This window comes from Leptodactylus fuscus, chromosome 7 (genome assembly GCF_031893055.1).
Source record: "Leptodactylus fuscus isolate aLepFus1 chromosome 7, aLepFus1.hap2, whole genome shotgun sequence".
Classification (NCBI taxonomy): Eukaryota; Metazoa; Chordata; class Amphibia; order Anura; family Leptodactylidae; genus Leptodactylus; species Leptodactylus fuscus.
In genome coordinates this window covers 92,002,869-92,015,921 of record NC_134271.1, presented here as the reverse complement: position 1 = coordinate 92,015,921, position 13,053 = coordinate 92,002,869, and the positions used below count along the sequence as shown (strand labels likewise).

The window sequence follows — 13,053 nt, the reverse complement described above, 5'->3', positions numbered from 1 at the left end:
ACTGTGTCCATCAGTTATTAGATATATCAAATTGAAATGGCTGCTGCAAACACCAAAATATTTAGAACTAAAAATGATTAAGATTAATAGGGGTGCCCAAACTTTTTCATAGGACTGTAACTTCCTTCTAGAGGGCCAGCTCCTCTTCTTGATGTCTGCTGGCCTCCCAACGCCTGCACAATATAGCCGGAGTACCTGCATAACGGCAGTACGGCTCTATTGCGCAGGCGCCAGCATTTAGCATCTGCACAGAGTTTGGTGGATGTACAGATATAGCAAAGTTAACCCAAACTACTGCAATTTGTTATACTTCTACAATATATCTTATACCAGAAAGCAACAAAGACCAATGAAAGGTCTTTAAAAATGGTTTCCCAATGACTTTTCATTGGTTTTTGTTGTCTTCTGTGATAAGATCTACAGTGGTTTAAACAGTTGCAGAAGTTTGGATTATCTTAGTTGTATCTGTATGTAAGGTAAGTGGAAGACAGGACTTGGATTTTTGGGACCTGTCATTCACCCTGTCCTATTTAGTGTCAGTTTTATGTTCACCTTTCAATCTTGAAAATAGATGGATACAAGGTAACCTATACGTTGAATATCTATAAATCCTCTGGTTTCATATCATGGTATTATACCTACTCATGATTCTAAAGGACTTTGGCTTTATAGTGACAAAAATGGTTGACACCTTGAATAATCCAAGAATCCGTCAGCCATGACACATAAATGTCAGGCTGAAGATCCAGCAAGTTGTCAGTGATAAGAGATGAATATGTTACTCTCCTCCTGTATAACAGCTGTGAGCCCCTGCAAAAAATGTGTTATTAAGGGCAGCAACCCATGTCGCCTAAAAAATAAGCGCTAATCTTCCAGTACAATGCGCAAGAGATACCAGCCGGACTCACTCATAGGGGTAGAAATATTCCTATTTCTCTGTGAAATGGAACAATAATCCACAATATTTATTACTCGTGTTTCCCCATATTTTTAAAATTACCATTTGCACAAATGTCATTGCTATATGCATGTGATCCCTAGGCTACAAACGGTTGAATAAACTCTGATCTTTATTAAATTGCCAATGTGTTGTTGTCAATGTGCAAATGTATTTTCTAAGTTGAACTGAACAGTACAGAGAGCATGAATCTTAAGATAGTATTATAGTAGTTATATTTTTGCACATAAAGGATAGTATTAAAGTAGATTATTTATTTATGTTTTACATAGGAGGCAGTATAATAGTAGTTATATTCTTGTACATTGGGGTTAGTATTATAGTAGTTTTATTCTTGTACATAGCAGTTATATTCTTATACAAAAGGAACAGTGTATCTGTGTATAGATAGATAGATAGATAGATAGATAGATAGATAGATAGATAGATAGATAGATAGATAGATAATCAGTACTTATTTTCTTATACGGAGGGTAGATTGGTATTGAACAGTTGTTTTTTTTTGTTTTGTTTTTTTACATAGAGAGCAGTGCTATAATTTTGTGTATGAAGAGGGTACCATTTTAGGAGTTATATTCTTGTACATTGAAGGACAATGTTATAGTAGTTATAAAATACAAACATATACCGTATATACTCGAGTATAAGCCGAATTTTTCAGCCCAGTTTTTGTGCTGAAAAAGCCCCCCTCGGCTTATACTCGAGTCAGCAAAAAAAAAATAAAATTTTTTTTTTTTTTTTTATAGGAAGGGGGTCTATGACCAGCCACAATATCAATGTATAGAATCTCCCATAAAACAGTGCAAAAAAAAGAAGATTTAAAAAAAATATGAGTTCTAAATCACTCTCACTTTCCTTAGAATACATACAAAAGTAGAAAATGACTGTGAAACACATACACATCAGGTATCCCTGTGTCTGAAAGTGCCCAGTCTACTGAATATAAGGTATCTGCAGTGCTCCTGTTCCGTCGGGAAGGGGTTAATAGGAGCATTGCAGATCCCCTATATTCAGTCAGACTGAATTCCGAGTAGGGGAAGAAAAAACAGTCCTCAAGCTCAGGGAAGGGCAGACAGACAACCAAAACATCCCCTCCCCTTTCACAGCATCTACTGCACCCAAAAACTCCGACCATTTTAATTTTTGAAATTTTCCAGCAGCTGCTGCATTTCCCCCATAGGCTTATACTCGAGTCAATAAGTTTTCCCAGTTTTCTGTGGTAAAATTAGGGGGGTCGGCTTATACTCGAGTATATACGGTATATATATATATATATATATATATATATATATATATATATATATATATATATATATACATTGGGGCTAGCATTTTACTAGTTCTTACACAGAGGACAGTGTTAGTAGTTCTGTTATTGTGCATTGAATAGTATTATACTGGTTATACTCTTGTACATAGGGCAGTATTATAGTGGTTGTATTTTTATATATTGTACATTCTTGTGCAATGTTTAGAAATTTTGACTTTCAGGTTCCATATCTCACCATCCTCTACTGCTTCAAACATGAGACTACTATCTTTTTATAGACAATCATCTTGGCTATATCATACCTACATCTGATTTACAACTATTTAGCATATTCGTTATGCAGATTCTCAGCATGTAACTGCATTGTTACTGTTTTGCTCCTGGTGGAGGAAAATACTTTTTCTTCTGATATACTACAAATTACAATCTGTTTTCACATTCCCCAATAGCTCAGTGTGTTATCAGATTGTTTCCTAAGGAAAAGGTCACTAGTTAAAATCGAGGATCAGACATGAAGAAGATTTCCCAAGAAAAGAGATACAGCATCATCCTGCTCATCCATAGTGGCCTCTTGGACAAGAACATCGCCAAACTGCATTATGTGAGTGCCATGACTGTTGGAAGAATACGAAATGAAGTCTGGCATGACAAACATGGCAGTGGAGGTGGCTTTTATGCTTTATAACAGTGAGATTACAGATGTCCATGCAACCACAGTGTGACACGTGTTACACAAGTCTGGAATGGTGGCTGAAAAAATTTGAAGAAGCCTCAACTTCAATAATGTTGTAAGGAGCGTCGGCTCTAGTTTGCAAAAAAGTGCGAATAGTGGACAGTTGAAGATTGTAAACGGGTGATTTGGAGCAATGAGATGAAAGTCAATAGACTGAGCTCTGATGGGTGCAAATGTGTCTGGAAGAAAGCAGAGAAAAGGGGGCTAATTTATTGGTAATTTTAAAGGGGTATTCCCAACTCACCTGTTCACCAACTTGCAGGCTGTATGCTCTGTTCACTTCCTTGTTTTCTTGGTAAATTGGGTGGGGTCACTTGCTGTCTCCCAGACAAAGCCAGCCCTGCTATCTCTCTTCATAGCAGTACATGTTTGCAGTCAGTAATTAGGGATGGTTGTAAATAAATTAGCACAGTATCACTGGAAGATGCACAATATGAAGGTGATGTAGCAGAACTGGATTTGATAGGTGATAAGAATCCCAAACTTACATGCTACAGGACCAAGAGTCGGCTTGCAATAAACTCAGTTTTAGGTCTGTGTTATATACAGAGGTAACCGACTCCCTGTCTCAGCCCTTATCAGCAAAATTCAATTAGTCAACCTGATAACTGGAAGAGGGAGATAAACAGCTCAGAAATACCAGCTCCAAGCAATCAGCTCCCCCTCCCCTCCTGAGAGCAGGGAGCTACATCACTTGTCCCCCGCGGAGAGATAAGACCATCCCCAGATAGTGGTTATGGAAACACAGTGTAAACAATGAACTGAATAATCTCAGATAGCAGACAAACAAAGCAATTTTGCTGAAGCAATGTATTTAGGAAAAGTCTTAAATCCACATAAGCTACCAGTATAGATAGGATCCTTGAGATGGGACAACCCTTTTAACGAACTGTCTTTTTTGTTGGAGGATGTCTGACAATATGGAGTAGTTTCATAGCTAAAGGGTTGAATATTTGACCAGGATCGATGGTGGTCTTAATACTGAGCTATAATGTGAGTATTCTATAAGATGAGTAACTTCGGACACTTGGGTACTATGGGTATGAAAAGGACAACATAGTGTAACAGCAGGACAATGACTCGAAGCATACGTTGCAATTAGCAAAGAAATGGTTCAATGACCATGAAATAGATGCTGGATTGGCTCCCACAGTTCCCAGACCTCAACCCAATTGAACAATTGTGGATAGACTTTAAGAAGAAGCTGTATTTGTACCCAAGAGAGTTGACTAGTATGCACCAACACTAGGAATGTGTAGAAGAGACCTGGTATTAGATTTTGGTCGAGATATGCTTGATTCTAATACAGCAGGGGTGCTCACACTTTTTCAGCGTGTGAGCTACTTTATTAGCTGACCAAGGCAAAAGATCTACTAGGGCCGGGGTGGGCCTATGGGCGGGAACGGGTGGGCTTGTGGGTGGGATGGGCGTGTCTGTGGGCGGGGGGCGGGCATGTAGGCAGGGCCATGCGGATCAAGAGAGCCGGAGACAGCGACGTTCTGTGGCCGCCCAGGGATCCCCGTGTCTGTCTGTTCACAGCGCAGGGTGAGAGTTATCTCTGGACACTGGCAGGCTGGGGCTGCGGCAGCCTCGCCTGCCAGTGTGCAGAGATAACTCTCAGCCTGCACTGTGAACAGACACCGGGGATCCCTGCATCCCGCGATCGACCCATGCGTCCTTGGCGATCTACCAGTAGATCGCGATCGACGTATTGGGCACCCCTGTAATACAGGGCATGCCCAGAAGGATTCCAGTAGTGTTGATATCCAAAGGTGGATTTACAAAATACTAACAAAATAATTAATATTTAGATTATTTTTTAGGAGCAAAACAGTAACAATGTAGTTACATGTCAAGTCAAATTTATGTACGAGATGATTGTCTATAAAATTATGGTAGTCTCACATTCAAAGCTGTAGTGGATGGTGAGATATGGAGCATGAAAGTCACAAGTTCTAAACATTGTTACCCTTTTGCCCATCAGTGTATGCTAGTTTTTATACAGAGCATTGTATATGAAGAGAGTATCATGTAGGAGTTAAATTCTTGTACATTTTTATAGTAGTTAGAGAGCGGTATTATAGTAGTTATATTCTTGACACGGGTAGTGTTATACTAGTTCTTGTACAGAGGGGTAGTGTTAGTAATTATGTTATTGTTCGCAGGTTAGTATTATAATGGTTATACTCTTATACATAGGTAAGTAGTTATATTCTTGTACATGGGGTGGCATTATAGTAGTTGTATTCTTGTGCATGATATATGATCTTTTGTATTAAATGTTGTCAGTTCATTCATTCATTCATTCATTCATTCATTCTATTGTTATAGGTGGTCCATGTGTACAGAGCAGCTGTGCAGCAACACTTTGACCTCCTATTCCTTCGTGATGGGAGAGAATTTCTGAGCACCACGGATTGTGTGAGTCGAGACTCTGCTGATCGCACCATCATCGCCTGGGATTTTGCCACAACTGCCAAAGTCTCCAATCAGATATTTCATGTACGGACATTAATTTTCCTTGCTATACAGCATTAAAGGAGTAAGAAATGAGATTGATAAGAGAATGAATGTACTATAGTAGCTATAGATGTGAGATGTAGATGTAGATATAAGGTACTATTATAGTTTCTTATGTGAGTTAGTTAGATATAAGAGCTAGAAAGATAGATAAAGTAAATTGCATGCTAATGTCTTAATATTCTGGAATATTTAAGTCCATAATACAGTGCAGATTTTTTTTTAATGACATCTTTATAGTCTATTTCTCTGATACAGAACTCGAAATCCTTTGCGCGGCCATAGAATTTGTCTTCCCACTGCCAGCTCTAGAGGGAGCATACTACATACGTTTCCATATAGAACACCATAATGAGACAACATGAAATAACCTCCCATTCTTCTTCTATTGGTGGCTGAAGACAGACTATTGTCATTTAACTCTATGACTGTGCAGAGCATTTGGAACTCTGTGAGAATTAGGCTGAGCTCCAACTGGCATAAAGATATATTAATGGATGAATGAGCACAGAAACTGTGACCTACTTATATGAAACAAAATGACGTTGAAGATTAAACATTTACTTTAAGAATTTGTACCTCAGGTATGTTTTACATGTATAATTCTGGATTTCATCTGCAAGGATGTTCTTCATCCCAGAAAAAGAAAAAAGACATCCAAGCTTAAAAATTGAGAAATGTAACTTCATGCAGAGCTGAGAGCCACCTCCATAAAGCCTTGTTAGTCCTCTGTATAATGAGCATCTACACGGAGTCTGCCATGTGGAAAATAACAGTGACTTGTAGTAGAACCTATTAATATTCCCGCAGCCCGCCGCCACCTCGCCGATACTCTGAGAGTTATTTATTGATTGCAGTTCATGAGATTTTATTAAATGTGAATACGTCAGGCTCTTGTCATAAGTGAAGAAGAGAATGAGACACACTTGACTTTCATCTTATCATTGGAGCTTGAAACTGATATCTTATGAATTTTTTTAGGCTTATATCTCAGGATGATTTCCAAGCTGCTTTTTGCAACTAAAATTGTCCATATACAACTTGGTTTCCTGCCATTGGCTCTAAACTGCAATACCCAGCTTGCTGGAAGGAGAAGTTCTGCAACTTCTGAAGGACTGGTGCATTAAACAGTTACTATAGTTCAGGGGTCTCAAGCTTGGCCAAGTGTGTTGGTCACATGTAGAAAAAGTTTGATGTTAAAGGGCTGCATTCCCTACAAACGCTATACAATACAAAATTATTGTTCAATAACCTCAGCAGTTATTACCGTAGTTTAATGTCCCCCAGCAGAGGCCCCATGTAATATAATGTCCCCCCAGTAGAGACCCCACATAGTTTAATGTCCCACCAGAGTGACTCCACATATTTTAGTGTCTCCCCAGCATTTTAATGTCTCCCTAGTATTGGGTCAGGTTTTTTTTCCCCCATAATATTGGTAGTCTGGGCTGTAGTATTAGACACAGCCACTACTGAAAGTATAAGGGATATGCATGGTAAGCATATAAAGAAATCTGCATTATCTTGGACCCTTCAGTCAGTTGGAAGGGAGTGTAGGACAAATATCTCCAGTAAGCGGTGTAAGCCGATGGCTGGTCAGGTAATGGAGGGGGTGTACATCTCACCAAGACTACTCAGGTGGGTGAGATGAGAAAACTCCAGGAATGTTTGTTCTCAGCAGACAACTTTCGTCTGCTGAGCATTTTGGTAAATGCTGCGTACTGGGCTGGATTTTTAGGAATGGCAGGTAGGTTGGTAGTGGGACCTGTCATTCCTCCCCCCTCCATTCCACACTTTGGGGATGTTCCGGCAGTGACTCAGCTGCAGAGAGTCTCCTCGTCAAGGAGGCATAAGAAGCCAGCTCCAGCAGCAACACTTTGGCAGAGCTTGGCTGGAGAGCAAACAGAGAGGTCATATTTTTGGAGCTGTGTCCTGAGTGATCTTCTGGCTTTTGGATTTCTGTTATTCTAGGTGAGGTCACCTATTCTATGTTCAGTTAGAGCCTAGCTGAGCACAGATTTATTTTTGTATTGTTTCCTTTTGTTGCTGCACTATATTTTTGAGTGAAAATAAAACTCTACCTTTGTTTTGGACTAAAGAATCTGGACTTCTGTGTCTATGCCACCCCACCTAGCAACCCCAGACCCTGACAGCGGCTGTATTATAGTATTTCATGTATAGGATTAAAGTTAAATTCTTGTACAAAAGAGACAATATTATTGTAGTTAAATACTTTTACATAGGAGGTATTTATCTTCTTGTACACAGAGGACAGTGCTGTTGTAAATATTTTTCCTGTAGTGGGCAGTATTATAGTAGTTCACTTTTTTACAGTTTTGTACATATAGTAAGAGGCAATATTATAGTACTTATTCTCTTGTGTATAGAAGGCAAGATTATAGTGCTTATATTCTTGTACACAGGAGGCAGTATTATGGTACTTATATTCTTGCAAATAAGTGGCAGTATTGTGGCAGCATCATTCTTGTACATAGGGGTCTGTATTATAGCAAGTATGTCCTTGTACATAGGAAGCATAATTATATTCTTGTACAGAGAGGGCAGTATTGTAGTAGTTCTATTATTGGACAGTTCTATTGTTGGTGGGGATGGTAGCTCGGCAGCAACAGTGGTGCGGACACAAGCAGTCAGAAACAGGGACACAAAATTTGGTGCAAACAGGTTTATTTGTAAATATAGCAAAAATAAATAAACCTTCACTTCAGGTCCAAAACAAGCAAAATAAAATACAGTGTTAACTGCATGCAAAAACATCAAACAAAACCCTTCTCCCCCGAGCACTAACTAAACAGTATGAAGCTAAGTAGAGATGAGCGAACAGTGTTCTATCGAACTCATGTTCGATCGGATATTAGGCTGTTCGGCATGTTCGAATCGAATCGAACACCGCGTGGTAAAGTGCGCCATTACTCGATTCCCCTCCCACCTTCCCTGGCGCCTTTTTTGCTCCAATAACAGCGCTGGGTAGGTGGGACAGGAACTACGACACAGGTGACGTTGAAAAAAGTAGGCAAAACCCATTGGCTGCCGAAAACATGTGACCTCTAATTTAAAAGAACAGCGACGCCCAGCTTCGCGTCATTCTGAGCTTGCAATTCACCGAGGACGGAGGTTTCCGTCCAGCTAGCTAGGGCTTAGATTCTGGGTAGGCAGGGACAGGCTAGGATAGGAAGGAGAAGACAACCAACAGCTCTTGTAAGAGCTAAATTCCAGGGAGAAGCTTGTCAGTGTAACGTGGCACTGACGGGCTCAATCGCCGCAACCCAGCTTTCCCAGGATCCTGAATGGAATACACTGTCAGTGTATTCCCGTATACCCGATATATACCCCGATACCCGTTCCAACGGTGTGCCCCCCCACCTTCACCCCAGAAATACCCTGCAAGTCCCCTAGCAATAGAATTGGGGCTATATACACCCACAATTTTTACTACTGGTATACAGTGCCATTGTCTGACTGGGAATTCAAAGAATATATTGGGAATACAAATACCCTCATTTCTTGCTACTGCCATATAGTGCCAGTTTCTGACTGGTAATTCAAAGAATATATTGGGGTTACGTGCACCCACAATTTTTACTACTGGTATACAGTGCCATTGTCTGACTGGGAATTCAAAGAATATATTGGGAATACAAATACCCTCATTTCTTGCTACTGCCATATAGTGCCAGTGTCTGACTGGGAATTCAAAGAATATATTGGGGTTACGTGCACCCACAATTTTTACTACTGGTATACAGTGCCATTGTCTGACTGGGAATTCAAAGAGTATATTGGGAATACAAATACCCTCATTTCTTGCTACTGCCATATAGTGCCAGTTTCTGACTGGGAATTCAAAGAATATATTGGGGTTACGTGCACCCACAATTTTTACTACTGGTATACAGTGCCATTGTCTGACTGGGAATTCAAAGAATATATTGGGGTTATAAATACCCTCATTTCTTGCTACTGCCATATAGTGCCAGTTTCTGACTGGTAATTCAAAGAATATATTGGGGTTACGTGCACCCACAATTTTTACTACTGGTATACAGTGCCATTGTCTGACTGGGAATTCAAAGAGTATATTGGGAATACAAATACCCTCATTTCTTGCTACTGCCATATAGTGCCAGTTTCTGACTGGGAATTCAAAGAATATATTGGGGTTACGTGCACCCACAATTTTTACTACTGGTATACAGTGCCATTGTCTGACTGGGAATTCAAAGAATATATTGGGAATACAAATACCCTCATTTCTTGCTACTGCCATATAGTGCCAGTTTCTGACTGGGAATTCAAAGAATATATTGGGGTTACGTGCACCCACAATTTTTACTACTGGTATACAGTGCCATTGTCTGACTGGGAATTCAAAGAGTATATTGGGAATACAAATACCCTCATTTCTTGCTACTGCCATATAGTGCCAGTGTCTGACTGGGAATTCAAAGAATATATTGGGGTTACGTGCACCCACAATTTTTACTACTGGTATACAGTGCCATTGTCTGACTGGGAATTCAAAGAATATATTGGGGTTATAAATACCCTCATTTCTTGCTACTGCCATATAGTGCCAGTTTCTGACTGGTAATTCAAAGAATATATTGGGGTTACGTGCACCCACAATTTTTACTACTGGTATACAATGCCATTGTCTGACTGGGAATTCAAAGAGTATATTGGGAATACAAATACCCTCATTTCTTGCTACTGCCATATAGTGCCAGTTTCTGACTGGGAATTCAAAGAATATATTGGGGTTACGTGCACCCACAATTTTTACTACTGGTATACAGTGCCATTGTCTGACTGGGAATTCAAAGAATATATTGGGAATACAAATACCCTCATTTCTTGCTACTGCCATATAGTGCCAGTTTCTGACTGGTAATTCAAAGAATATATTGGGGTTACGTGCACCCACAATTTTTACTACTGGTATACAGTGCCATTGTCTGACTGGGAATTCAAAGAGTATATTGGGAATACAAATACCCTCATTTCTTGCTACTGCCATATAGTGCCAGTTTCTGACTGGGAATTCAAAGAATATATTGGGGTTACGTGCACCCACAATTTTTACTACTGGTATACAGTGCCATTGTCTGACTGGGAATTCAAAGAATATATTGGGGTTATAAATACCCTCATTTCTTGCTACTGCCATATAGTGCCAGTTTCTGACTGGTAATTCAAAGAATATATTGGGGTTACGTGCACCCACAATTTTTACTACTGGTATACAGTGCCATTGTCTGACTGGGAATTCAAAGAGTATATTGGGAATACAAATACCCTCATTTCTTGCTACTGCCATATAGTGCCAGTTTCTGACTGGGAATTCAAAGAATATATTGGGGTTACGTGCACCCACAATTTTTACTACTGGTATACAGTGCCATTGTCTGACTGGGAATTCAAAGAATATATTGGGGTTATAAATACCCTCATTTCTTGCTACTGCCATATAGTGCCAGTTTCTGACTGGTAATTCAAAGAATATATTGGGGTTACGTGCACCCACAATTTTTACTACTGGTATACAGTGCCATTGTCTGACTGGGAATTCAAAGAGTATATTGGGAATACAAATACCCTCATTTCTTGCTACTGCCATATAGTGCCAGTTTCTGACTGGGAATTCAAAGAATATATTGGGGTTACGTGCACCCACAATTTTTACTACTGGTATACAGTGCCATTGTCTGACTGGGAATTCAAAGAATATATTGGGAATACAAATACCCTCATTTCTTGCTACTGCCATATAGTGCCAGTTTCTGACTGGTAATTCAAAGAATATATTGGGGTTACGTGCACCCACAATTTTTACTACTGGTATACAGTGCCATTGTCTGACTGGGAATTCAAAGAGTATATTGGGAATACAAATACCCTCATTTCTTGCTACTGCCATATAGTGCCAGTTTCTGACTGGGAATTCAAAGAATATATTGGGGTTACGTGCACCCACAATTTTTACTACTGGTATACAGTGCCATTGTCTGACTGGGAATTCAAAGAATATATTGGGAATACAAATACCCTCATTTCTTGCTACTGCCATATAGTGCCAGTTTCTGACTGGTAATTCAAAGAATATATTGGGGTTACGTGCACCCACAATTTTTACTACTGGTATACAGTGCCATTGTCTGACTGGGAATTCAAAGAATATATTGGGAATACAAATACCCTCATTTCTTGCTACTGCCATATAGTGCCAGTGTCTGACTGGGAATTCAAAGAATATATTGGGGTTACGTGCACCCACAATTTTTACTACTGGTATACAGTGCCATTGTCTGACTGGGAATTCAAAGAGTATATTGGGAATACAAATACCCTCATTTCTTGCTACTGCCATATAGTGCCAGTTTCTGACTGGGAATTCAAAGAATATATTGGGGTTACGTGCACCCACAATTTTTACTACTGGTATACAGTGCCATTGTCTGACTGGGAATTCAAAGAATATATTGGGAATACAAATACCCTCATTTCTTGCTACTGCCATATAGTGCCAGTTTCTGACTGGTAATTCAAAGAATATATTGGGGTTACGTGCACCCACAATTTTTACTACTGGTATACAGTGCCATTGTCTGACTGGGAATTCAAAGAGTATATTGGGAATACAAATACCCTCATTTCTTGCTACTGCCATATAGTGCCAGTTTCTGACTGGTAATTCAAAGAATATATTGGGGTTACGTGCACCCACAATTTTTACTACTGGTATACAGTGCCATTGTCTGACTGGGAATTCAAAGAGTATATTGGGAATACAAATACCCTCATTTCTTGCTACTGCCATATAGTGCCAGTTTCTGACTGGGAATTCAAAGAATATATTGGGGTTACGTGCACCCACAATTTTTACTACTGGTATACAGTGCCATTGTCTGACTGGGAATTCAAAGAATATATTGGGAATACAAATACCCTCATTTCTTGCTACTGCCATATAGTGCCAGTTTCTGACTGGTAATTCAAAGAATATATTGGGGTTACGTGCACCCACAATTTTTACTACTGGTATACAGTGCCATTGTCTGACTGGGAATTCAAAGAGTATATTGGGAATACAAATACCCTCATTTCTTGCTACTGCCATATAGTGCCAGTTTCTGACTGGGAATTCAAAGAATATATTGGGGTTACGTGCACCCACAATTTTTACTACTGGTATACAGTGCCAATTTCTAACTAGGAATTCAAAATGCGCAAGGCTCCCGGAAAGGGACGTGGACGAGGCCGTGGGCGAGGTCGGGGGAATGGTTCTGGGGAGCAAGGTAGCAGTGAAGCCACAGGGCGTCCCGTGCCTACTCCTGTGGGGCAGCAAGCATTGCGCCACTCCACAGTGCCAGGGTTGCTTGCCACATTAACTAAACTGCAGGGTACAAACCTTAGTAGGCCCGAGAACCAGGAACAGGTCTTGCAATGGCTGTCAGAGAACGCTTACAGCACATTGTCCAGCAGCCAGTCAGACTCTGCCTCCTCTCCTCCTATTACCCAACAGTCTTGTCTTCCTTCCTCCCAAAATTCCGAAGCTTT

General features: G+C 40.0%; 1 protein-coding gene across 2 annotated transcripts in view; it reads left to right on the top strand.

Annotated features, from left to right (window-relative positions):
- WDR25 (WD repeat domain 25) overlaps window positions 1–13,053 on the top strand; it is a 120,650-nt gene that overhangs the window by 93,510 nt on the left and 14,087 nt on the right. For both annotated transcript variants that reach the window (XM_075282540.1, XM_075282539.1), the window contains exon 5: window positions 5,293–5,463. In XM_075282540.1, the coding sequence (XP_075138641.1) occupies window positions 5,293–5,463 (171 nt within the window). The remainder of the gene's footprint in view (window positions 1–5,292; window positions 5,464–13,053) is intronic.